The following is a 27,018-nucleotide window of genomic DNA, read 5'->3' on the forward strand; positions in this document are numbered from 1 at the left end:
GCAGGGAAGAGTCCTGAGGTCCAAGAAATTGAGGCGAGGGCATTATGTGAAGCAGAATAGGAGAGAGCCTGAGACACAAGAGCAGTCAGTGACCTGTGGCCTGGGGAGTCCAGGGGAGGAGGCAGCAGGGTGCGGTGGATCCTCAGAATATTGCAGGTGAACACAAAGGAAGGGGCTGGCCACTTATTTTCATATTTACATGTGTTCTATTCCACACTGAAATGTAAGAAGCAAAAAAGTAGGGGCAGGGAGTTGGAGGCAGCAGGTGTAGACAAGTATTTGTTTTCTTTTATTCTTTCCCAGAGCTTGGCAGTGTGAGAGAACCTAGAAATCAGGTGGTGGCTCCAGAGAGATTGGGTTGGGGAGAAACAAAGGAAGAGTATGGTTTCAGGGTGAGAGATTTGGGGTGATTCAGAGGCTGATATTGTTGTACTGGCCTGGGCATGGAAAGTTAACACCAAGACAAAAGTATGCCAAATTGCAGGGTTTTTATTGCTGGCAGCCATGGAGGACTTGTGTCTCTCCAACCCATGGCCCTGAAAGGAGGGTGTCAAGACCTTTTATACCCGTAAAAACTACCTTGGGAGTGAGGGTGAGGGGCAGGGGTGGGGGTAAGGGGCTTCAGATGTTCTGAGGGCTAGTGGATTCTGTAAATCACCTCCTGGGCAGAGATGAGGGTGAGGGGCTTGGGACATTCCAGTGGATTCCTGGGCGAAGATGAGGGTGAGGAGCTCCGGACATTCCGAGGGCCAGGGGACTTTGGACATTCTGATTGTTACTTAAGTGGTTCACAGAAGTCAAGATAAGCATTTGTTTACACATTGTCTGGGTAGGGTGGAAATTACAGTCCTTAATTACGTATTACAAGTTGCAGGGGCCAAGATGGCATGGGTTTGGACTGCTTGCCTGTCCCATTTGGGTTACAGAGAGCAGTTTCAATAGAAAGCTGAAGTATGGTTAAGGTATGCAGTTTTATGGGGCTTTTACCATGTCACAATATGAACAGTGTGGAAGAAGGAGGCAGGAACTGGAGGCTGAGGTTCTTGTGCAGAATCTGTGCACCCAGGGCACAGGTGCTTTGATAGGAGGAAGTGAGCATTCTCTATTAGAAAGGGGGAAGGAAGTGAGAAAAGCAGGAATATTGGGATAGATTCACAATATGAGGCAGGGACAATGACATATTTACATTTGAATTCCCACAATCCTGAAAATGAATATGTACAAGTTAAGGTTCTTAGGGAAGCTCATTTGTTTAAAGCATTTTCTTTGTTAAACATTTCAAACTTCTTTAATGGTTCTGCCTCTCACCTCCCTCTTTCCCTTCTGTGCCTGTCCTGTCTCTTTACCCTACATGACCTGAAATAACTAGAATCCAACAGAAAGTAATCCAACATGGTATAAACATTGATTGTACTTGGTTAGAAGACATTGTGTGAACAATGATTAAGAATGTAGTCAGTCTCCACTGTCTTTTAACTGTAGAGGTTTTCTCCTTTTGCTAGAAGGACACAGTGAGAACCCCTTTTTCGTTTGGTTAGTCCAGCGGGGAGGAAGGTAAAAACCTGCTGAATGCCTGTCTTGAATGGGATTTTATTCCAGTTAAATAATTCTGGTGGTTTTGTGATACTTTTCTCAAATGTCTTTAAGCCCAGCTCTGTTTTTTTTTTTTTTTTAATTGTACTGATTTAAAAAATAATAGATATGAAGTTTTGTGAAATAGTTAAATGAAAACATAAAAATTATATGTAATAAGTAATCCAAATGGTCACAAAAGAATGTTTTCTTGCAACTTTGGTGTCTCTATCATTAGAGACTTTTTCTCATTGAAAGTATCTAATTTATTGATTCTGAATGGGAGGGGTTTTATTTGGGGGATTGATTTAATTAATGCTCAAACAAAGCTTTTGTTTAAACTTTCAGAAAGTCTCTGGCTAACTATAGCTAGAGCTTTAAGTGGTGGGGACATTTACATGGTGATACATATCCAATAGGCATGGTGTTAACTGTCTTTTTCCTGAGGATCTACTTTATTTCTTCTCGGTACTATCAAAATTTTTGGACTGATTATTTTCCTATGAAACACCCAGTAACCGGATTCTCTTGAAAAATAAACAAATTTAAAATCATAACAATCACGAGTAGAGAGTACGGGCAAGCCCTTTTAAATTGGATAAAAGGTTTCTTCCCCCCCAATTCCTTTATCCCTAGAACTGCCCCCTCCCCCCAGCACTTGATACAATCTGTGGTAGCTCTCTTGTTACTTATCCTTTTGCTGAAGATTTATATAGGCCCACTCCTGACTTCTTGACACTAGTGATACTTTCTAGTCACTTTCAGATTCTTACTGTGTTTTCTAAAATTCTCAGATCATAGAAATAGGTGGAATATTGAGACTACATCTCAATGTCACATTTAGATATATAAATGAAACAGACACTTCAGAAAAATTTATGCCCCTTAGTATCTCCTTGAAGCCCCAGAGGAAGCAGTCAAAAGCCTGAGGGTGTTCAGAAGGCAGTGCCTGGATTTGGTGTGGGCGAGATGGGAATTAGCTGATATTTCCCATTTTACTTTTTCGGGAAAGGGATTCTGTGTTTTTCTTATTAACAGCTAAGAATATGTTCTCTGATTGTCTTTTTATCTCAATAAAGAAACATATGTAGTTTAGGCCAGGTTTGGTGGGCAACATGGTGAAACACCACAAAAAATGAGCCAAGCGGGCATGCGCCTGTAGTCCCAGCTGCTGGGGAGGCTGAGGCGGGAGAATGGCTTGAACCTAGGAGTTCTAGGCTACAGCGAGCCCTGATCATGCCACTTCATTCTAGCCTGAGTAACAGATCAAGACTCTTTCTGTACAAAAATAATAATAATAAATACGTTGTTTCATGGGGCACACTGAAATCCTGCCTGTTGATTCACAGTGTGTGAACATGATTAAAATGCTGAGGAAGTTAGCTCTTCCAACCCTTGGCTCTATTTATGGTTTATGTCATAAGAATTAGAATAACCAGAAAATTTCAATGAAGAAAATAATTGAAGATGAGGGTACAGTGTGCCTCTTGTACAGGAGGGGTCTGTTTATGGCCTGCTTACAGATGAGCAGCCAGTTATTTTCTGGGTGGTCTGTAGATTAAGCCCTGGTCCATTCTGTTGATTTATTTATTTTTTCTCTTGTTGCAGAATGCCTTCAGAAATCTTGCTGAAGATATTTTCCTACTTGGATGCTGTGAGCCTGCTGTGTACCGGATGTGTGAGCAGGCGCTTTTATCATCTAGCCAATGACAAGTAAGCAGAAATCCAGGTCTCTGTTACGTTTTGATGACAGTTTGATGGAAGTTAGGAAAACTAGTAGGAACTTTTTAACCATTTAAAAAAATTTAAGAGAATTCAAGAGTATTTTTACACACAAGTGGAAATATTGAATGCTTTACTATGAAATTTTCAAATATTTGCATTTATATGCTTAAAGGGATGTACTCTGCATGGACCAAAAAGATCAAACTTGTCATTGCTGTAGCTGTTGGAGAATGCAGCTTCAGGTCTGTTGCCAGGAGAACTTGCTTGTGTTCCCCCTAGGATCAGACCTCATCACAGAGTCTCAAGCAGCACGTGCAGGGACTTGCTGGCTTTGACCCTGGCCCTGTGTTTGCAGAGTAGAATGAGTGCTCTCTGCTGATGGCCAAGTAGATCCTAAAGAAAGAAAAGGAAGAGGCTAAGTTGGGTGTATTTAACTCCTCCTCCCAAACATGCCAATCAGGTTAACTTACTCTGTGGGGAAAGTGAAATGGACAGAGAGAAGCCAAGACTGTCCTCTCCTGGAGGCTGTATCCTTGGAAGCAGGGAGCCAGAAGAGAGGGTTTCACCTGTGCTCACCTGGGCTTGCAGGGGTGTCTAGGAACAAAGGGGAACAAACCCCTCCTGTTTGTCACTTTAATTGTAGCCTGCATCTCAGAATTATATCTTGGAGGGAGAGATGGTGGAATCCTCCTGATTTTCAGTGAGGATTTTGTGGCCTATAACAGAACATCTTGGCTTTTTAGGCCCCTCTCTCATTTGGCTTCAAAAGATCAGACAAGTATCATTTCCACATAGAACCTACATGTCAGCTGGGAAAATCAGCAAGCTGAGAGGGAATGCAGATTTTAACTGGTGGGTTTGTTTACTAGGTAAGGAGATGGAGAATGGCAGAAGGAGGGCTGTTGTATTAGTTAACCCTGGAACATAGTGGGCAAGAATGTCATTTGGTGCAGTGGTTCTCAAATGCCAACCTAAGAAGACTACATATGAACCACCTGGGAAAGTTTAAAAAATTTCCATCCATAGTTGGTATTTCTAGAGGTTATAATTTAGTGCTCTGAAATCTGCATTTTAAAGATTCTCCAGGTCATGCTAGCAAATAGTCAAGTTTTGAAATGACTCATCTCGTCCGTCTTTAACGTTAGGTGTATGCCTCTTAAGTGAGGAACTCAGAATAAGCCCTCAGATCTTATTAAAACTGTCTTCAACCATTCTCATGCTCTCAAGAGGACATATACTGTTCCCTGGATGGAAAGGGTGATTTTTCTTTTAATTTAAGGAGATGTTACCCATATGGAAGAATATATGTCTGTCTATGTCAATACATGCACACACACACACACACACACACACACACACACACACACACACATCAATGAGTGAAATAATCATGTTCTTGACAGTATAGAATGAATTAGAGCAGTTTTTATGTTTCTTTTTCTCAGTGATTGCTGTATTTACGTAGTTGGGATTTGTTTGTTTCCCCAAGCCTCATGGTGAAATTTTATCCCCAGTGTTGGAACTGGGGCCTCTGGGAGGCCTTTGGGTCACCAGAGCAGATCTCTCCTGAATGACTTGGTGCCTTCCATGTAGTAGTTGCTTTAGAGCTGGTTGTTTAAAAGAGTGTGGCAGGCCTCCCTCCCTTCTCTTGCTCGCTCACTCTCTTTTCTCTCTCTCTGTCTCTCTGCCTTGTGATCTCTGTACAGTTGGCTTCCCTTGGTCTTCTGCCATAATTGGAAGCTTCCTGAGGCTTCGCCAGAAGCAGATGCTGGTGTCGTGCTCCTTGTACGTCCTGCAGAACTATGAGCCAAATAAACTTTTCCTTTACAGATTACCCAGTCTCAAGTATTTCTTTGCAGCAACACAGAGAGACTCAAACAATGATCTAAAAAGAGATGAAGGTGGTCACTAAAAGAAAGCACAGTAAGGCATTTTTCAAGGAAGGAATCAACTGAATGTCTAAAACTAGCATTCTGGAGGGTTCTTACTTTATTTATGGATAGAACTCAGACTTCAGATAAGCTGATAAATTATATATTTCTTAGTTTCTTTACTGTCTCCCCTCTCCATTTCCCTGCATGGTGAAGAAACTGGGCCCTTAATTGGATGTGGAGCATGGTTCTAGTGATGTTTTTTGCATCACTAGATTACTTATGTGCCCTCCTCACTTTCTTGGAAGTTGTCATTGGGAAACAGGAGTTTCTGATGAAATTGCACTCACATTTCTTTTGTTTTTTGAAGGACATACCTAAATTGTGCTAAGTTGAATTGTACTTTTTAGTTCTAGTTAAAACACCTGAAGAGTCATAGTCTGACTCTTAAAGCCAAAGTCTGATCATGAAGTCAAACTACATAAAAGGATGTGTGATAATTGAATGAGTAATTGATATGTGTTTTTGAAAAGTTGACAGTAGATTCTAAGTGTTGCTTCTGAGGAGAGGGCAGGCACACAGTGTAGTGAGTTACACTGATGACTTACTGGAAGACAGGCTTGAAGGGCAAGGGGCTCCCCAGTGCTCCATCCCAGCAATGGGGGCTGTTCCCTTTTGTATGAGCACTGGCTTCTGCGTGGAAATAACCAGATGCAGTGGCATCTGGTTTATTGCAAGGGGGTTTTATTTGCTATGTACTCTGGGAAACACTATTTATCTAAGCATTACATGGGCCCCATTTTCTGAACAACTTGTTAGAAGTTTCCCTGAGCCACTGATTGCTAGTCATATTAGATAAATATGCCCTTGTCCTTGAATCTGACTAGGCCTTCTAACAGGATGGAGCATTTGGGGATCAGGAGGTAAATGTGTTTGGGTTTTGTAGACTGTGAGAAGCATCTGAACCTTAACATTTGTGTATTATAAAAAATCAAGGGCATCATCTGCAATATAAAATGTTTTTACTTAGGTTTACTTATGGTTAGTAATATATGATCTTGTGTATGAGCATAGTTTGTCATACGAATATTTAGGTGTGGTTGTTGTTACTAAATACCTGTGGAATTTATGCTGTGATTCCTCTCTCTGTGGCAGTGTTTGTTTTTGCAGGTTGTGAGTGCTAGCACATGTAAAAATGGTATCAATGGTGGTTTAGGTAGTGCTGATGTGAGGAATTTGAGGCTCCATAAAGGTCCCGCTAAAGGACACTTACCGTAGAGTGAGGTGCTGAGTAAAATAAATTTGAAGAAAACACAAGCAAGCTTTTATGCAAAGGGAGTTTTAAAAGTGTCTATTTAAAGGATTTTGGTGAAAGAGTTTTAGCTTTACTTAGGGGTACTCAACTAACTATTGTATTGCATCTATCCACTTGCGTAGGAAAGTCCAGAAATTTCTGAATTGAAAACACAAACACTTTAATATAAAAGCTGAGGATGAAGTGATTTTACAGGGTGAGAAATAAGAAACTCACACTAGAAAGACATGTCAACGAGGGTCTGACTATATGTGAGCTTGTGTTTGGTGGGAAGTTCACTGTAATATCTGAGTCAAGGAGGAGGCATTCTGAAATCATGTGTTTGAGAAATGGTCCTTTTCTGCTGTGGTTAAGGAAATAGCTCTGCCTCCCCAGAGCACCCAGGCTTATCCCCAGGGGTCCTGCTGCAGTTCAGGACCACCGCTCTGTGGAGGAATCGCTTTCTCCCTGCAGCCTCTGGGCCATTGACTGCTTCATTCCATGCAGCTCTAAGTAGTAATATGGAGACATAAATAGACAAATCATTAATTTTTAAAATGCAAAATTTGCCTTTCAGATAAGGAATTGATTTTAACCCCTGCCTCAGTTTTTCCTGTGTCTTCCTTCTCTTCCCTGGTGGAGAGCACTGGCTGAGAGGGAAGAGTCCTTGGGCCAGCTCACTGCCACTGCTTGTGGGGCTTCTCCCAGCCTCTTAGCAGAGATGAGTGGAAGGAACAGACTCTGAGTCAGAGCTGAGTTTGAATTCCCACATTGAGGCTTATTATATGGCGGTCTGAATTTGGGGAGCTTATTCAGTTTCTTTGATCCATTTCTTTGTGATTGAAGAGGCAGTGAAACTCATGTGATAAGAGTGTGAGCTGTGGTTCAGATCCCAGCTTCAATATAAACTTGAGTGCACAGACCTCGGCCAGCTTGCTTTTCATCTGAGCCTCAGTTACAACATCTGTGCATTGGTGACAGGAATAGCAGTGCCTCCTGGTCTCTTTATGAGGAATAAATGAGTAATGTATAATACATAAATTGCTTAAACAATGCTTAATGCATAGTAAGTGCTCAAAAAACTTATATTGACTATTGTTTGTTACCATTAATAACCTGCACTTTTTTGCTCCTTCTGAAAGCATATTCCTTGTTGAAATTAAAAAGCAAAAAAATGTACAGTTCTGTTGTTCACTGTTGAAATTTTTTGGTGTGTGTACATATATCCTTTGTGATCTTTTTAAAAGCATGTATATATTTAAAAACAAGAATCATACTACATATGCTTTCTGTTACTTTTAAAATAATAGATTTTCTATTCCATTACTGATGTAAGAGCACAGTGGTTTGGATGATCCTAAATGACATGAGAATTATTCACTTGAGACCCAACTGTGGGAAATGGGCTTTTCCTTTTTTTTAAATGTGTTTTTGGTGGTGTCGAATTTAAAACACTGAATCTCAAACTGCAATTCACTTCAACAGGTGAACAACTGTAAATACTTAGCTTGACCTATTCATGAAATTGGATTATTTGAAAATATTATACATCTCTAATTTGAGATATAACTACAGGTAGGTGACAATGTCTCTTATTTAACACATTTCCTCTTTTCCCTCCAGTTTTATTTGGATCGGAATCTACTCAACTGCTTTTTCATCTACAAGATTAAATTGGAAAGTTAATTCAGTAGAGAAGATAGCTATGTCTATGAGCTTTCTGTCAGTTCAGGATAAAGAAGCTGGTTATTGGAAGAAAGAATATATCACAAAACAAATAGCATCTGTAAAAGCTGCACTAGCCGACATTCTCAAACCTGTTAACCCTTACACAGGCCTTCCAGTTAAGACCAAAGAGGCCCTCAGGTACGCAGTGTGTTCTTAAACAGTGGCACAGTGGTTACTTGACAGTACTCTAAAATGTTTGTTTATGACCAAAAGAGAATGATGGTATCAGCTCAAAGTATTGCGTACATAGGACATATGTGCAATTTAGATTGTGTGGGACTGTCTCTAGTATTTTTGTGTATCTATAAAGTATGTAGCATTTTCCTGTTCCACATAGCCTTCTGCATCTGCCGATTCAACCAACTGCAGATCAAAAGTCTTCGAGGGGTGGGCGGGGTGGGAGGGGAGAGGAGGAACCTGAAACAATAACAGTATAAAAAGAATACAAATAAAAACCAATACATTATACGTAATTAACAACAGTTTGCACAACATTTATGTTGTATCAGGTATTATAGTAATCTTGAGATGATTTAAAGAATACAGGAGGAGGTGTATAGGTTATATGCAGATACTATGCTATTTATATAAGGGACTTGAACATCCACAGATTTTGGTATCATGGGGGTCCTAGAACCAATTTCCTGCAGATACAGAGGAATAACTAATAAGTAACCTAAAGTTTTAATGAAAAGCAGAAGCAACGTACTTATCTGTTCTAGTACAGTAAGAGTGTTCAAGGTCTCTTCTGGGCAGAACTTTTATCTTATTTATATATTGCCAGTACCTGGAAGATCATGGATGTTCAGGAGGTGTTAGGTGAGAAGAAAAAGTCTGAAGAGAGTACTGCTGTTGATATGCACATTTTAATGGGCATGTTCTGAGAACTTTGACTTTGGCTTTTAAGGATCTAGATGCTTTAGAGAAGATATGTGAATTTGCCTTTAGCTTTTTTTTTTTCAATGAGGCAAACATTGCTGTCTTTCTTTTCCTCTCCAGAATATTTGGTTTAGGTTGGGCAATTATACTGAAAGAAAAAAGTGGAAAAGAATATATCATGGAACATGTTGATCTTTCCATAAACGACACCTCAGTTACTGTTATATGGTATGGCAAAGATTGGCCATGCCTAGCATCATTGTCAACCTTAGATTTATGTGGTGTGACACCAGTTTTTATGGACTGGTATAAAACTCCCACCAAACATAGGTAAGTACCAGTCAGCAGAACTGTTGAGTGAGAGCATCTTATATATAAATATTACTTGGCATTACTTTTGTAATTAAAAAATACCAGCAGCAATTTTTAATTTTATCACATATGAAATATACATTCTGCATCACTATAGAAGAGGAAAAGAGCACATTTCATCACATTTCTGATTAGGTCTAAATTTAAGTTCCTCGTATCTTGGTTGTCTTTAATGGTAGGGAATGATATTCTAGTTAACAAAATTTTCTGAATGATTGATGGCTAACCTTTGAGGTTTTTCATTTTAACTATCTTAAAAAAATATATGATGTCTTCCTTCTTTGTAAATGGTAGGAAACCAAGTGATAATTAATAGTTATTTTATCTGCCTTCTGTTGGACTTACTAGATATGTGATCCTGTGCAAGTAACTTACTTTTTCTGTCTCCTTTCCCTCCTCTGTGAAATGTGATGATCGTTTTACTGGCATAGTATTTAGCATATATGACTGCAATGAACAAGATCAATCAAAAGGTATCACTGTAATATGCATAGAACAGCTAAGTGTGCAGCACATGGGTAGTGCTTAGTGAGCCCTTTACTATTCTGCTGTCAGGTGGCTTTGCACTGAGTTCATATTCACTAGGAGGCTGGCATCTGCCTTTCTCAGCAGATCTCTCAGGTTCTCTTCTTCATCACTGATTGCTTCCTCCTAAAAGCTGGATTATGGCATGCATGCATAGCATTCTCATCTCTGAAGCAAGCTAACATAGCTTTATATAAGATATATTGCACCTGTAAAGGTAATACCTGCCTTCTTCCATGTTGGTTTCCTGCCCTCCTGTCTCCTTCACTGTCTCAGTGTTCTTTGACTTTTTAGGAATATTTACTGTATTGTTTTCTTACCGTCTTTGCATGCTGCAGTTCCACCCATTGGTTTCTCTCCCGTCTGTCCTCACTATGGAGGATACTGCGATATCTGACATTAGTGTCTGCCATCTCCGTGTAGGGACAGGGTTCTTTCATGGTTTCCCTGGATATGGACACTTTTTTTTTTTTTTTTTTTTTTTTGCAGCTCTGTAACTGGAGACTTTGTTTTGGCTCCTCTCCATGGTGCCTGCTCTTTGAATATTGTTTTAGTGATTACTGAGCTCCCTTTCCATGTTCTGAATGTAGGACTGATATTCAGACTCCTTAGTGCTGGCAAATCCAGGTTTTATTGTAATCTAAAAAATATTCTTAATGTTAATGATTAAAAATGAATTATTTTTCCTGAATATGTTACTGAAGATACTTTGGAAACAGTTACCTTTTTAAAAAATGGTACTTTTATTTGGATAAATCTTTGAAATTTCATAAGATAAAAGGAAACCAGCTTTTTCTGATGTTGTAGTTAGGGTTTATTCATTTCAAAATTATGTTTGGAGAATAAGTCCACAAACTGTACTAGTTTTGCTAAACAGTATATGCTATTTGGCATATCATGAAATGTTATTTACAGATATTAGGACAAAATGGTTAACATTAATTCAAATAATCCTGAAGAATCAGTTAAAATGATAATGTTGAATTGTAAAGCCCAGTTAAAGACAGTATGTCCCTGAAATTGTCATCAAGGTCAGAAGTAATAGATACTACATAGTGTCAAATGCTAGAATTCATTGGGAAAATTCATTTTATGTAATTTATTTCTGTGAAATTTCAATGGACTTCAGCCAGCCTTTGATATATTGTGATTAAAAAAAAAAAAAAAAACCCAAAAAACTGGAAGTGTTTTTTAGGGATTTGTTTTGATCGGCACTTTTATTGCAAGTTTATAAGTGAATGCTTTCATTATGCAGGAATAGAAAACCTTGTATGCATCTGTGTGACAGCCAAGAAGAGACTTCGTGATTTTTATTTGGGTCTTTTTTGTTTCCTCTAAGACAATTTTCTCAACAACAGTGAAAGCTTTATTGATGTAATTTGGATTTCCCTGTAATTTATACCTTTCTAGTCAGACTCTAAGTTTTCATCCTTGCCAGCATTTTCTATTCTGCAGCTGGTGCTGTCCCACTCTAAATTTGTGAGAACTGTTGAGGAAATGTCAGCCTTACTTTCTGTGTCTGTGGCTGTAAGGCCAAGCACATGAGGACTCAGCACGTTCTGAGTCTATTTAATAAACACCTCTACAGCCAGATTTTGAGAGAAGAGGGTTTCTCACATGCCTACCCAGCCTCCTGTATTCACATTAGTGATGATACCAGCAGGGACTGCTATTGAGCACCTGCCCTGTGTCCTGTGCTCTTGTCCCTGCTGAGCAGGCTAGTGATCTCACACACAAAGAACCAGCTGTGATAGTAACGAAGTAACTGTATATTGAAGCTAAGGTTTTACCTCAGGTTTCCCTGACTCCATAGTGAGGTTCCAGACCCTGCATTTATCCTCCTCCAGTGTATTCTGCATATCCTGGGTTTATTTTTAATATATACATCACACATGCCCACTGACCGTCTCTCCTCATCCAGTTGTGGTTCTCTGCACAAGAAGTTCTTTTGAAAAGTTGAACATGGGACTAGGGTTATGTGGTAGCTGCTGATTTGGTTTTGATGCCTCACAGTCGCTTCCACTTTGAAACAGGACTGCAGCTGGTCTCCTTTTTAATTCGCTTATTTAATGTACCTATTGCCTGCTGGCTTGTGCCCGAGGTGCTGGGCACCAACTTTTGAATGAAATGTGGCCCCAGCTCCTTAGGGGTTTCAGTTTAATGCTGTGTTAGTGTATCCTTTGTGAAAACACTGGTGATTTAGTTTATTTCTAATATGTCAGCTTTCACTGTCTCTGAGTTATCCTTGATAATAACTTTTAAAGGCCCAGCTGCTTTGCGACCACCTCCTGAGACTACCTGTTCTTATGTCACTTGAAATAATGTATCTTTGCTTTTGTGTCATTTCACTCAGTTGACTAGGAATACACATTGAGAGTCTACTTTAGATTGTAGTATTGTGCTGGGTTTGGAAGGAATAGAACAGGAGACAGTTCTGCCACTTCATCACTTTTGTGATCCTTCAACTTCCTTCTGAAGGAAGGTTGAGTTGACAGCAAGAGCAAGATGGAAGGGAAGAAAAACCTAGCTGGGTCGGAAATCTGAATGTATCAATTTTGCCATTTATTCGTTTGTGTCCCCACCCTACCAACATGCCACTTAGTTTGAGCACATCATTAACATGCTCTTCAAACACATTTGTGATACACTAAAGAGAACTGACAGCACTGTAGACAGGAAAGCTCACTTCTCTTTCTCCTTCCCTTGGCATAATACTCAAAGACTCCGATGGCATTCTTTAATTGCAAAGTACAATCTGAGTCATTTGACTGAATCTACCATGCTTGGCTGTGACAGACTTATTCGGATCTTCTGCCTGCACCCGGGCCTCCTGGTTGGACTCTGGAAGGTAAGACTTGAGTCCCTTATGTACTGTGTCATTTCCCCATCACAATACCACATTTACTTGTCATTATGTATGACACGAAATGTAAAATCCTTTAAGGCTTTTCAGTAACTGCAGTCCATTTACCATCTCACCAACTTCATTTTTTCAAGCTAACATGGCCCTTTCTGTTCCAGTGAGGCTGCTCTGTTGTTCTGCTATCATAAACAACAAACCACTTCTTCCTGCCTTCATGTTTTTCTTCATGTTATTCCTTTAATGTCATGTGATGTTTCCCCTTCCAATCAGTCCACATTCCTTCTTCTCTTCCTTTAACGCTCTTTCTCTGACGTCTCCCTTTCTTTTTTTTTTTCTTTGCAAGATACCCAGACCTTATATTTTGTCTCTACATTTTTGTGTTTTTTTCTTTTTCTTTTTTTATTGTACTATAGGTTCTGGGGTACATGTGCAGATCTTGCAGGGTTGTTGTATAGGTACATACATGGCAAGGTGGTTTGTTACTGTATAGGTACATACATGGCAAGGTGGTTTGTTACCTACATCCCCTGTCACCTATATCTGGTATTTCTCCCCATGTTATCCTTCCCCCTTCCCAAGCCTCCTCACTCCCTGCTGTCCCTCCCTTAGCACCCCCTGCAACAGACCCCAGTGTGTGATGCTCCCTTCACTGTACTTATGTGTTCTCATTGTTCAACATCTGCCTGTGAGCACGAACATGTGGTATTTGGTCTTCTGTTCTTGTGTCAGTTTGCTGAGAATGATGGTTTTCAGATTCTGATGGTTTTCAGATTCATCCATATCCCTTCAAAGAACATGAATTCATCTTTTTTATGGCTGTGTAGTATTCCATGGAGTATATGTGCCACATTTTCTGTCTAGTCTATTGTCGATGGGCATTTGGGTTGGTTCCAGGTCTTTGCTATTGTAAATAGTGCTGCAGTGAATATATATGTGCATGTGTCTTTACAATAGAATGATTTATAATCCTTTTGGTATATACCCAGTGATGGGATTGCTAGGTCAAATGGAATTTCTATTTCTAGATCCTTGAGGAATCGCCACACTGTCTTCCACAATGGTTGAACTAATTTACACTCCCACCAACAGTGTAAAAGTGTTCCTATTTCTCCACATCCTTTCCAGCATCTGTTGTCTCCTGATTTTTTAATGATTGCCATTCTAACTGACATGAGATGGTATCTCAGTGTGGTTTTGATTTGCATTTCTCTGATGACCAGTGATGGTGAACATTTTTTCATATGTTTGTTGTCCTTGTAAATGTCTTCTTTTGAAAATTGTCTGGTCATATATTTTACCCACTTTTGAATAGGTTTGTTTGTTTTTTCTTGTACATTTGTTTTAGTTCTTTGTAGATTCTGGATATTAGGCCTTTGTTAGATGGGTAGATTGCAAAAACTTTTTCCCATTCTGTTGGTTGCTGGTTCACTCTAATGATTGTTTCTTTTTCTGTGCAGAAACTCTTTAAGTTTAATTAGATCACATTTGTCTATTTTGGCTTTTGTTGCCATTGCTTTTGGTGTTTTAGTCATGAAGTCCTTGCCTGTGCCTGTGTCCTGAATGGTTTTGTCTATGTTTTCTTCTAGGATTTTTACAGTGTTAGGTTTTATGTTTAAATCTTTAATCCATCTGGAGTTAATTTTAGTGTAGGGTGTAAGGAAGAGGTTCAGTTTCTACTTTCGGAAAATGGCTAGCCAGTTTTCCCAACACCATTTATTAAACAGGGAATCCTTTCCTCATTGCTTGTTTTTGTCAGGTTTGTCGAAGATCAGATGGTTGTAGATGTGTGACGTTTCTTCCAAGGCCTCTGTTCTGTTCCATTGGTCTATATCTCTGTTTTGGTACCAATACCATGCCGTTTTGATTACAGTAGCCTTGTAGTAAATTTTGAAGTCAGGTAGTGTGTGATGCCTCCAGCTTTGTTCTTTTTCCTTAGGATTATCTTGGCTATGTGGGCTCTCTCTTGGTTCCGTATGAAATTTAAAGTGGTTTTTTCCAGTTCTGTGAAGAAGGTCAATGGTAGCTTGATGGGGGTAGCAGATAACGTCTCCCTTTCTATGTGTTCAGCCTGGTCATCTCCCAAGCATGTTCTGATCCTGTAGGTGTGGCATTGAGTGAAATCTGCTCTTCAGGGTCAGGTTTCTAAGATGTTATCTTTTCTCTCTGCATAAGGTTCCTTGTTTCACCAGGTCAGGCTGCTATTTTAAGATAGTCGTTGACAAATCTGATTCTGAGATGGTAATATGCATGAGTGTACAATGACTAGATAAAGTTAAGACCCCAGCTTCAGACAACACCATCCCCTTGTCCCTTTTCCTTTCCTCAGCTGACTGTGGGCATCAGTTTTTCTTTCCCTTCTCTCCTTTCTGTGTGACGGTGGCTTGTGGGTGAAGCTGCAGTTGCCTGCTCTTTCATGACTCACATGCATCCAGCTGTGTTGGGTGCAGAATTGTGAGCACTCTGGTGGCTTCAGTTGTCCTCTGCCTACCTACTAGAGAATGACACCTTCAGATTTGCCATTTGGCGTCACCTGTGCCCATCAGTGTCAGCTGTGAATCTGGGGAGAAATGGAGGTCAGTTCCCAAACAGTGACATTTTCTGCTGTTCGACCTGCTGGACAAGTGAAGAACTTGAATCTAATCATTCCTACCACATTTGTCAAATCAAGCAATAACTTGCAAGAGGAGCATTGTGTCAGTAAGGTTCAGTATTTGTGGAATTAATCTGGTATCTATGAAGGTCTTTGAAAAGAGTTTGAAACAGCCTGGAACTAACAATGCTTATTTTCACAACCATTATATATATATCTTTTGATATTTCGCAAGTCCTAGGTTGTGAGTTCTTTTGGTCCTGTGTGCTCTGCGTGTTGGAGTAAATTGTGGTCCTGCTGTCAATATGAAGTATAAGTCTTATTAGATAGTAATAATGTATTAACAGTAATAATGCATTAGCACTGTGGTGATCTTATGGTTGTAAGAAACTGCATCTATCTGCAAGATGAGTGTGCTGTGATCTTCACAACGACCTTGTGAAAAATTAAAACATTTTGGTTGAAATATGTATTCTCAATTTTTCAGAAGGAGGAAGAACTGGCTTTTGTTATGGCAAATCTTCATTTCCATCACCTTGTGGAGAGGAGCACGTTAGGCTCGTCTACTATGTATGTATTTCTATGTGGGTATGTTGAATTTTTATGCAGTAAAGGATTAGAAGTTGATGCTGTCTTACTATCCTGAGAATAGCTGCAGAGATACTCTGTTTTTAATAAGTAAACACAGACCAACAGGCATAATTACTTAGCTGTTGCTAAAATAGTTGGATTATTCACAAGTTCATATTTGCTTCATTTCTTTTGGTTTAAGGAATTTATACCTAGTAGGATGTTACTTCATTGCTTCAAGATGCCACTGCTGTCCTTCAAGTTTTGCTGTTATGTGAATTTTCACATCTTGCAAGGCACGTAGACTCATGGCCCCTGGGCTGAATCTGGCCTGTGGATGATTCTTTCTGGTCTGGACAGTATTTCTTAATGAATTTGAGTGTCTTTAGGTAGGGCACAGGCTTCCCATTTCACTATTTTCCTGCGGACTTAGACTCTTCCTTACTCATTTTTTTTTTTATTACCTGAAAAGTTCCTGAGTATTTTTGAGTTTGTCACTTTATGTAGTCATTTTTTTCTGGTTGAATAAAGCTTTGCTTGTCTTGGCTTTGGGTCTGCCTGGGTGTCTGCCCTGCAGATCGGTGTTCAGTCCCTTTTCCTGCTGAGCACTTCTGTCCCCTGGACACTGAGAACAACACTAGGGGCAGAGTGGCCTTTGTAGTGCAGCCGTTCTGGGGTCAGCTGTGGAACCATGTACACCTGTACTGGGCTGTGGCTGCCTATGGAACTCACATCATTGCCTGTTTTTATGGAAGTTGGTAAAAGAACATTAAGCAGTCTTTTAAGTTCACGGTATTGAAGATTATAGGGAATCCTATGGCATCTCATTTGTAGGAGGTAGTGCTTTGATATGGATGCTAATTTTTTGAAAAGTATTTTCAAACCAGGAATTTTATCTCTGGTGTTGACAAGTTTGTATGCTTCTTTTGTTTTCTTTTCAGCCCCTATGAACTGCCTCCACATAGCCCCTTTTTGGATGACAGCCCTGAGTATGGACTGCATGGCTACCAACTCCATGTAGATCTGCACAGCGGTGGGGTTTTCTACTTGTGTGGCACATTTCGCAATCTCTTCACCAAAAAAGGTGAAATTAATTGAGTTTTTATTTCATTAAGAAATTAAAGGTTGAGATGAGGAAACTAATTTTTATGTCTAAGAATTGTCCTCCCTGGTCACTTTATAATCTTTTGGCACCAGTATCCTCCCAGACCCCTGTGTCATCCTGGGGCTTGTGAAAGTCCTCACTGGATTGAGGCTCTTCAGCTCTGGCTCTGTCTCCTTCATCACCGTCACTCTCAGTGCCACCACCGGGGTCTCTACTGATGCTTCCTTATTATTTTTCCATGCATGCTCCTTTCCTGAGACTTCTCTTCTTTCTCAAAGGAATGTGGTAAATTTGCCAGCAGTGCCCATGCCACTCCTATCCAGGATGAGAGTAAAAAGAAACCAGGCTTTCTCCTCTGTGTACTGCATCAGTGTTTGCCATGCCTACCAAAGCCAGGACAGAGGCTGGGGCTGACAGTGGAAGGGAGGGGTCTTAGGCCAAGCAGGAAAAAAGAGGGAGTGTAGAAAGCCCCGTTCTGACTTATCTGATTATTTCCTTTTGGTTTCATTCTTTTGTAGCGTGTAAACTTGGAATTTTATGTAAGGACTTGCTTAGAGTCAAAGTTAACATTTCTGTTAAAAATATTTTAAAAAGGAAGTTACTTCATTTTGCATTATATTGAGAAGTATGTAGTGTCAGGTTGCCTTACTATTAGTAATGCCAAGTTTTATCATTTGGTTAAGATGGTGACCACTGGATAGCTTCATTATTAAAAGTGTTAATTTCCAAATATCCTGGTCCTCCAAAGTCTTTAACCTAGTGGACTTGACATCTATTAATGATCTTTGCCTAAATCAAATATTTTATTTAAAAATGTTGATTTTCTAATTATGTCACTATTTCTATATTTATCAAGTAAGCTTTTTTAAAGAACTTTCTCTTATCAGCTGGGTGAACTTCTATAAAGGCAGAGACAATGCTTAATTCTTTCCTTTTAACTGCTAATTTTCAGATGAAGAAATTGATGTTACAGAGCAAAAGGGGCTTGCTGCCTGATGTGCTAGAAACCAATACTGTGACACCAGGTTTTTGAGAAAAGAAAAACTTTGTATGGCCAGTCCACTGACAAGGAGATGGGAGTCCAGCTCAAATCTGTCTCCTCATGGTGGCTTTAAGGCAGTAATTTTATTAGAAAAGGTTTAGGGAGTGGATTCTGGGATTAGGAGGTGATTGGTGGAAGGAAAGGGGAGATCTGCAAAGTCCTCAGGCATGGTTCAGTTATCTCTTTATGCCCTCATGAGTCACTTGTAGATTCAGGAGGAGTTAGTATGAAACGTGGTGGAAATTCAGGCTGTGATGTCAGCAAGTTCCATCTATAAAAACTCCAGTTGACCGTATTGATTTCAACTGATTTCATCCAGTTTTATCTTACAAGTGGAGGGAGTTTTAGTATTTCAGTAAGTCACTTATTTTCATCTGCCATCCTGCAAACTCAAGTATTACTGTTAGTCATTAGTTTCTTTCACTCTGGAGCACAGTTTCATTGATGCAGTAGTCATCTCCTGTGGTGGAAAAAAATTGAGCTCTTCTTCTTTCCTCCCAGTGCCCTCCACCCTCCCTTTTTTAGTGTCAGCTTTGGACTCTTGGATATCTATTGAATAATTTATAATCAGTTAGAGACATTATTATCTTTGAAGTTAAAATTGTCCCCAGCTTGGTTGGTAGGATCTACTTCAGGCTGCTTCTGTGTCCTGTAGATATCCCATTCATCTTTGAGTCTTCCTTGCTTTTTGGCTTAGGAAGATTGCTAGGTTTTCTTGTGTTTGTTGTCATTTTTCCATATATTAATATGAGGTATGTAAACATCTTTGTTGTTGAATTGTTCCAACCAAGAATGTGGAATGTCTTTTAGTTTGTTTCATATATATATATATATATATATATATATATATGTGGTACTTTAGGTTCTGGGGTACATCTGCAGCTCATGCAGGATTGTTGCATAGGTACACACATGGCAATGTGATTTGCTGCCTCCATCCCCCCATCACCTACATCTGGCATTTCTCCCTATGTTATCCCTCCCTGACCTCCCCATCCCCTTGCTGTCCCTCCCTTGCCTCCTCCCACAGTAGACCCCAGTGTGTGATGCTCCCCTCCCTGTGTCCATGTGTTCTCACTGTTCAACACCTGCCTATGAATGAGAACATGTGGTGTTTGATTTTCTGTTCTTGTGTCAGTTTGCTGAGAATGATGGTTTCCAGATTCATCCATGTCCCTACAAAGGACACAAACTCATCGTTTTTTATGGCTGCATAGTATTCCATGGTGTATATGTGCCACATTTTCCTTGTCCAGTCTATTATTGATGGACATTTGGGTTGGCTCAAGGTCTTTTCTATTGTAAACAGTGCTGCTATGAACATACATGTGCATGTGTCTTTATAACAGACTTATTTACAATCCTCTGGGTATATACCCAGTAATGGGATTGCTGGGTCAAATGGAATTTCTTTCTTTCTTTTTTTTTTTTTTTTGAGATGAGTTTCACTCTTGTTACCCAGGCTGGAGTGCAATGGCGTGATCTTGGCTCACTGTAACCTCCACCTCCTGGGTTCAATCAATTTGTCTGCGTCAGCCTCCTGAGTAACTGGGACTACAGGCGTGCGCCACCATGCCCAGCTAATTTTTTGTATTTTTAGTAGAGATGGGGTTTCACCATGTTGACCAGGATGGTCTCGATCTCTTGACCTCGTGATCCACCCGCCTCAGCCTCCCAAAGTGCTGGGATTATAGGCATGAGCCACTGCTCCTGGCCTAATTTCTATTTCTAGGTCCTTGAGGAACTGCCACACTGTCCTCCACAATGGTTGAACGAGTTTACACTCCCACCAACAGTGTAAAAGTGTTTCTCTTTCTCCACATCCTCTCTGGCATCTGTTGTCTCCAGATTTTTTAATGATCGTCGTTCTAACTGGTGTGAGGTGGTATCTCAATGTGATTTTGATTTGCATTTCTCTAATAATCAGTGAGAATGAGCAGTTTTTTCATATTTGTTGGCCTCATATATGTCTTCTTTTGAAAAGTGTCTGTTCATATCCTTCTACTTTTGGATGGGTTTGTTTGTTTATTTCTTGTAAATCTGTTTTAGTTCTTTGTAGATTCTGGATATTAGCCCTTTGTCAGATGGGTAGATTGCGAAATTTTTTTCCCATTCTGTTGGTTGCTAGTTCACTCTAATGATTGTTTCTTTTGCTGTACAGAAGCTCTGGAGTTTAATTAGGTCCCATTTGTCTATTTTGGCTTTTGTTGCCAATGCTTTTGGTGTTTTAGTTGTGAAGTCCTTGCGTCTGCCTATGTCCTGAATGGTTTTGCCTAGTTTTCTTCTAGGGTGTTTATGGTGTTAGGTCTTATGTTTGTCTTTAATACATCTGGAGTTAATTTTAGTGTAAGGTGTCAGGAAGGGGTCCAGTTTCTGCTTTCTGAAAATGGCTAGCCAGTTTTCCCAACACCATTTATTAAATAGGGAATTCTTTCCCCATTGCTTGTTTTTGTCAGGTTTATCAAAGATCAAATGGTTGTAGATGTGTGGCATTGCCTCCAAGGCCTCTGTTCTGTTCCATTAGTCTGTATCTGTTTTGGTACCAGTACCGTGCTGTTTTGATTACTGTAGCTTTATGGTATAGTTTGAAATCAGGTAGCTTAATGCCTCCAGCTTTGTTCTTTTTGCTTAGGATTGTCTAGGTTATGTGGGCTCTCTTATGGTTCCATATGAAGTTTAAGGCTTTTTTTTCCAGTTCTGTGAAGAAGGTCATTGGTAGCTTGATGGGGATAGTGTTGAATCTATAAATTACTTTGGACAGTATGACCATTTTCATGATATTCATTCTTCCTAACCATAAGCATGGAATATTTCTCCATTTGTTTGTGTCCTCTCATTTCCTTGAGCAGTGGTTTGTAGTTCTCCTTGAAGAGGTCCTTTACATCCTTTGTTAGTTGTATTCATAGATATTTTATTCTCTTTGTAGGAATTGTGAATGGGAGTTTGCACATGATTTGGCTCTCTGTTAGTTTCTTATTGGTGTATAGAAATGCTTGTGATTTCTGCACATTGATTTTATATCCTGAGACTTTGCTGAAGTTGCTTATCAGTTAAAGGAGATTTTGGGCTGAGATGATAGGGTCTTCTAAATATATAATCATGTTGTCTGCAGATAGAGACAATTTGACTTCCTCTTTTCCTAATTGAATACACTTTGTTTTTTTTTTCTTACCTGATTGCTCTGACTGGATCTTCCAGTACTATATTGAATAGGAGTGGTGACAGAGGACATCCTTATCTAGTGCTTTATTTCAAAGCAAATGCTTCCAGTTTTTGCCCATTCAGTATGATACTGGCTGTGGGTTTGTTGTAAATAGCTTTATTATTTTGATACATGTTCCTTCGATACCTAGTTTATTGAGAGTTTTTAGCATAAAGGGCTGTTGAATTTTGTAGAAGGCCTTCTCTGCATCTATTGAGATAATCATGTGGTTTTTGTCTTTGGTTCTGTTTATGTGGTAGATTACATTTATAGACTTGTGTATATTGAACCAGCCTTGCATACCCAGAATGAAGCTACTTGATCGTGATGGATAAGCTTTTTGATATGCTGTTGCAGTCAGTTTGCCAGTAATTTATTGAAGATTTTTGCATCTATGTTCATCGTGGATATTGGCCTCAATTTTTTTTTCTTGTTTAGTCTCTGCCAGGCTTTGGTATCAGGATGATGTTGGTCTCATAAAATGATTTAGGAAGGAATCCCTCTCTTTGTATTGTTTGGAATAGTTTCAGAAGGAATGGTACGAGCTCCTCTTTGTACATCTGGTAGAATTCAGCTGTGAACCGTCTGGACCTGGACTGTTTTTGGTTGGTAGGCTATTAATTGCTGCCTCAACTTCAGCCTTTGTTATTGGTCTGTTCAAGGTTTCACCTTTTTGGTTTAGTCTTGGTAGGGTGCAAGTGTCCAGGAATTTATCTATTTCTTCCAGGTTTACTGGTTTATATGCAGAGAATTGTTTTTAGTAATCTCTGATTTTAATTTCTATTTCTGTGGAGTCAGTGGTGATATCCCCTTTATCATTTTTTATTGCATCTATTGGATTCTTCTCCCTTTTCTTTTTTATTAATCTGGTGAGTGGTCTGTCTATTTTGTTGATCTTTTCAAAAAACCAGCTCCTGGATTTATTGATTTTTTTGAAGAATTTTTTTGTGTCTCTATCTCCCTCAGTTCTTCTCTAATCTTAGTTATTTCTTGTCTTCTGCTAGCTTTTGATTTTTTTTTTTTATCTTGCTCCTCTAGCTCTTTCAATTTTGACGATAGGGTGTTGATTTTAGATCTTTCCTCACTTCTGTGGTGGGCATTTATTGCTATAAATTTCCCTCTAGACACTGCTTTAAATGTGTCCCAGAGATTCTGGTACGTTGTTTTCATTCTCATTCGTTTCAAAGAACATCTTTACTTCTGCCTTCATTTCATTGTTTTTCCAGTCAATATTCAGGACCCAGTTGTTCAGTTTCCATGAAGTTGTGTGGTTCTGAGTTAGTTTCTTAATTTTGAGTTCTAATTTGATTGCACTGTGGTCTGAGAGACTGTTATGATTTTCCATTCTTTCGCATTTGCTGAGGAGTGATTTACTTCCAATTATGTGGTCAATTTTAGAGTAGGTACAATGTGGTACTGAGAAGGATGTATATTCTGTGGATTTGGGGTGGAGATTTTTGTAGATGTCTGTTAGGTTTGCTTGGTCCAGATCTGAGTTCACGTCCTGAATATCCTTGTTATTTTTTTTCTCATTGATCTGTCTTAATATTGATAATGGAGTGTTAAAGTCTCCCACTATTATTGTGTGGGAGTCTAAGTCTCTTTGTAGGTTGTTAAGAACTTGCCTTATGTACCTGGGTCCTCCTGTATTGGGTGTGTATGTATTTAGGATCATTAGTTCTTCTTGATGCATTGATCCTTTTTACCGTTATGTAATGTGTTTCTTTGTCTCTTTTGATCTTTGTTGACTTAAAGTCCATTTTATCGGAGACTGGAATTGGAAATCCTGCTTTTTTTTTTTTGGCTCTCCATTTGCTTGATAAATCTTCCTCCATCCCTTTATTTTTAGCCTATGTGTGTCCTTGCGTGTGAGATGGGTTTCCTGAATACAGCACACCAATGGGTCTTGACTTTTTATCCAACTTGCCAGACTGTGTCTTTTGATTGGGGCATTTAGCTAGAGGAGCATTCTAGACGCCACTTACCTGGGGATTGCCCATGGGGGCTGCAGAACAGCAAGTGTTGCTGCCGGTTTCTTCCTCTGCTATCCTTGTCGCAGAAGGGTACCTGCCAGATGTCGGCCTGAGCTCTCCTTTATGAGGTGTCTCTTTGGGTATATGGGGGTCAGGGATTTGCTTGAGGAGACAGTCTGTCCCTTATGGGAGCTCAAGTGCTGTGCTGGGAGCTTTGCTGTTCTGTGCAGAGCTGCTGGGCAGGTCCCTTTAAGTCTGCTGTAGCTGACCTCATAACCGCCTCTTTTCCCAGGTGCTCTGTTCTAGGAGGGTCAGCTTTATTTATAAGTTCCTGTCGTGTTGCTGCCTTTTTTCACAGATGCCCTGCCCCACATAGAGTAGTCTAGTCACAGTTGACTAGCAGAGGTGTTGCTGAGCTGCTGCAGGCTCTGTCCAGCTGCTGTGTGAAGTGCCTAGGTATTGGTGGACTGCCCCGTTAGTGGGGTACACCCTTCCCCACTGAGCTGGATGGTCCTGGGTCCAGCTGTGCTTGCTGTGAAACTCTCAATCCAGAGCATTTCAGATTGCTTGTTTTGTGGGGGTGGTACCTGCTGAGCCTGATCATCTGGCTCCTTGTCCTAGCCCCCTCCCTTTCGGTTGAATGGATGGCTCTGTCTCCCAGGTGTTCCAGGTGCCAGTTGAAATGGCTGCCAAGACTTGTGTGCATTTCTGTGCGCTGACGTGGCACAGGTTGAAAACCACCATGCTGAAAACTCAAAAGTTGTGGTGCTTTTCGGCCTGGAAATCTCCTGGTCTGTGGGCAGTGAAAACTTGTTTGGAAATGTGGTGAGCACTCACCTTCTGCACTGTTCTCGCTGGAAACTGCACTCTGGAGCTGTTCCTATTTGGCCATCTTGGATCTCCATCCTGTTTAAAAATATTTTTATGTCTCTTAGGAATGTTTCAGAATTTTCTTCATACTAGTTTTGCACATTTCTTGTTAAGATATTTATGAAGTATTTAATTCTTGTTACTTCTCTTTCATTTTATCTTCCAGTTGTTTTGTAATTTCTTTGTAAGGTTTTGGTCCCATAAAATGAGTTGGGAAGTATTTTTTCCTGTTGGATTTTTGGAGGATTTTGCATAGAATTGGTAGTATTTCTTCTTTGTTTGGTAGAATTCATCTATGAAGTCATCAAAGCCTGGACATTTCTTTATGAGAAGACTTAACTACAGTTTCATTTTCTTTCAAAGAGATAGAGCTCTTAGGTTATTTATTTCTTCTTGAATGAGCTTTGGTATTTTTCATCTTTTAAGGAATTTGTTCATTTTATCTAAATTGCTGAATATATTGGCATAAAGTTCTTTGTAATAGTCCCTTATTATCTTTTTCATGTCTTTAGAATCTGTAGTGATACAACCTGATCCTGATATTGCTTATTTGTGATTCTTTTTTTTTTTTCCCTGATCAGTGTGGCTGAAAGTTTATCAGTTTGATTGATCTTCTCAAAGACCTAACTTTTGGTTTTATTGACTTTTTTCCTGTATTGTTCTGTTTTGTATTTCATTGACTTGCATGTTGATTTTTATTCTTTCTACTTTTTTTCTGCTTATGTTGTAACTTGCTCTGTTTCTAGTTTCTTAAGGGAGAATTTGAAATTATTGATTTGAGAACTTTCATATTTATCCTATTGAGACATTTGGTGCTATGAACTTCCACCTAAGTACTGCTTTAGTGGTACCCCACAAATTCTGATATGTTTTTTTTTCATTTTTATTCACTTTAAAATACTTTATAATTTCATTTTTATTCTTTGATCTATGGGTTAGATAGAAGTGTGTAATCTAGTTTCCAAATATTTGGGGATTTTCTGGAGAAGATCTTTCTGTTACTGAGTTCTAATATAATTTGATTGTGGTCAGGAAATACGCTTTGTATGACTTGAGTTTTCAAAAAGTTACTGAAATTTGTTGTATGTTCCAGAATATGATCTATCTTTGTATATGTTCCATGTGTACTTGAGAAGAATGTGTTCTGCTATTGTTGAGTAGAGTGTTCTAAAATATTAATTAGGTAATATTGATTGAGAGAGTTGATTTTTTTTTTTTTTGCCTACTTGTTTTATCAGTTACTGAGAGAGAGGTATTGAAATCTCCAACTCCGTCAATTTGTGTAATATTTTTGTTGTTGTTTTACCAGTTTTTGCTATGTGTATTTTGAAGCTCTGTTACATTCATGAACATTGGAGACTATGATATCCCTTTGACTAAGTATACACTTTGTACACTGTAGAGGGTGCCCCCAGTACGCTGTAATGCATACCCAAGGTACGCTGTGCCTTCTTTGCCAGTATTAGCACAGTAGTGAGTCTCTGCTCTCCATGGCTGCAGTTTCCTCATGGAGTGTTGAATTGGGCATCTGATCTGACCTGGTGCCACCACTGTGAGCAGCTGGCCTGGGAAATGGGGGAACAAGATGTGATTTTCACAGTGATGAGCTGAGATGGCTAGCTGATCCCAGCCACAGCTGCTCCTCAGAGCTCTCCTTCCCCTTTAAACCTTGTAAACCATTGCAAAGCTCTATGGGTTCCTACTCTGCCTCCCCCACCTCAGCCCTCAGCTTCTCAGAATCTGGCCGGCCGGCCCCTATGTTCCCGTGCCCCCCACTGTCCTCCCCACTGCAGTGAGGCAATAGTCCAGGGTGGGGCCTGGCCTCCCCGCCTTGACTGAGCACTCAAGAGGTGAGGCCTGGGGCTTCCTGCCCATGCCTTGCCCACCTGCCTGCCCCTGGGTGGCATGGGAGAGCAGGGCAAGCATACTTGTTGGTTTCAGATGCACTTCAAACAGCCCAGAGAGTGTTATCCCCTCTCTGGACTTATCCCTTTTTGTCTTCCCCTCCTCTAGCTCTGCTGCAGCTTTAGTGAGTTCCTCTTTGTTTCTTGACACTGTCAGGCCTGTTGTGGCCTCAGATCCTTTGTGTGCCCCTTCTGCCTGCAGCGTTACTGCCCCAGATCTCTGCATGGGTTCTGGGCATCATGTCTTGGATGTCATGTCTCTCTGGGCCTGATTCACTGACAGCTTCTCATTGCGGCTTAACCCACTTTGCTACACCTAGAAGCCCTCACTCTCCCCATCTCCTACCTGCCCAGCTCAGTATTTTTCCAAAGCACTATCTATCATACTAAGTTTACTTATTTAGGTAGTTTATATGTTTAAGAAAAATAATTTCCACAAGGCAGTATTTTGGTTTATTTTGTTCAGGACTGTCAGGGCACATAGTAGGCATATACATAAATATCACAAAGAGAATGAGTGGCTCCCAAAGGCCACATAGCTGAAGGGCTCTTAGATAGACTTTTCTGGGACTGTTAACATTAAAGCTCTTTCTGTTTCTTTAGCTAAGGGATTCCCAGCCGCATTGGCCAGGATCTTTTTGGTCAAAACCCTTGCAGTTTTCCATTGCCTCTATAGGAAAAGATGCAGCTTCAGAATGCTGCAGAGAAGAGCTGCAGGCCGGGCCTCTGAGGGCCTGAGCCTCTCCACAGGAGAGTGAAGCCCTTCCGTAATCCTTCCTCTCAGGGTCCGGGGAGGCCCCAAGAGGCTGGTCAGGCCTGGTTCTTAGGCCACTGTGTTGTTCCAGAGCTGCCACTGCTGGTCTTTCCCTACTGCCTTGATTCCTTTTCTCTTACATTCCAGAGGAAGGGTATCAGAGTCCTCTTTCCAATGTA

At 40.0% G+C, this 27,018-nt stretch overlaps 1 protein-coding gene across 4 annotated transcripts in view; it reads left to right on the forward strand.

Moving 5' to 3' along the window:
• FBXO15 (F-box protein 15) overlaps window positions 1-27,018 on the forward strand; it is an 82,216-nt gene that overhangs the window by 9,428 nt on the left and 45,770 nt on the right. For all 4 annotated transcript variants that reach the window (XM_074383243.1, XM_074383244.1, XM_074383241.1 and 1 more), the window contains exons 3-8: window positions 3,181-3,285; window positions 8,086-8,328; window positions 9,190-9,399; window positions 12,688-12,814; window positions 15,907-15,989; window positions 16,931-17,073. In XM_074383243.1, coding sequence (XP_074239344.1) covers window positions 3,182-3,285; window positions 8,086-8,328; window positions 9,190-9,399; window positions 12,688-12,814; window positions 15,907-15,989; window positions 16,931-17,073 — 910 coding nt within the window. In that variant the 5' untranslated portion in view covers window position 3,181. The remainder of the gene's footprint in view (window positions 1-3,180; window positions 3,286-8,085; window positions 8,329-9,189; window positions 9,400-12,687; window positions 12,815-15,906; window positions 15,990-16,930; window positions 17,074-27,018) is intronic.

The sequence above is a fragment of the Saimiri boliviensis genome, chromosome 13 (assembly GCF_048565385.1).
Source record: "Saimiri boliviensis isolate mSaiBol1 chromosome 13, mSaiBol1.pri, whole genome shotgun sequence".
Classification (NCBI taxonomy): Eukaryota; Metazoa; Chordata; class Mammalia; order Primates; family Cebidae; genus Saimiri; species Saimiri boliviensis.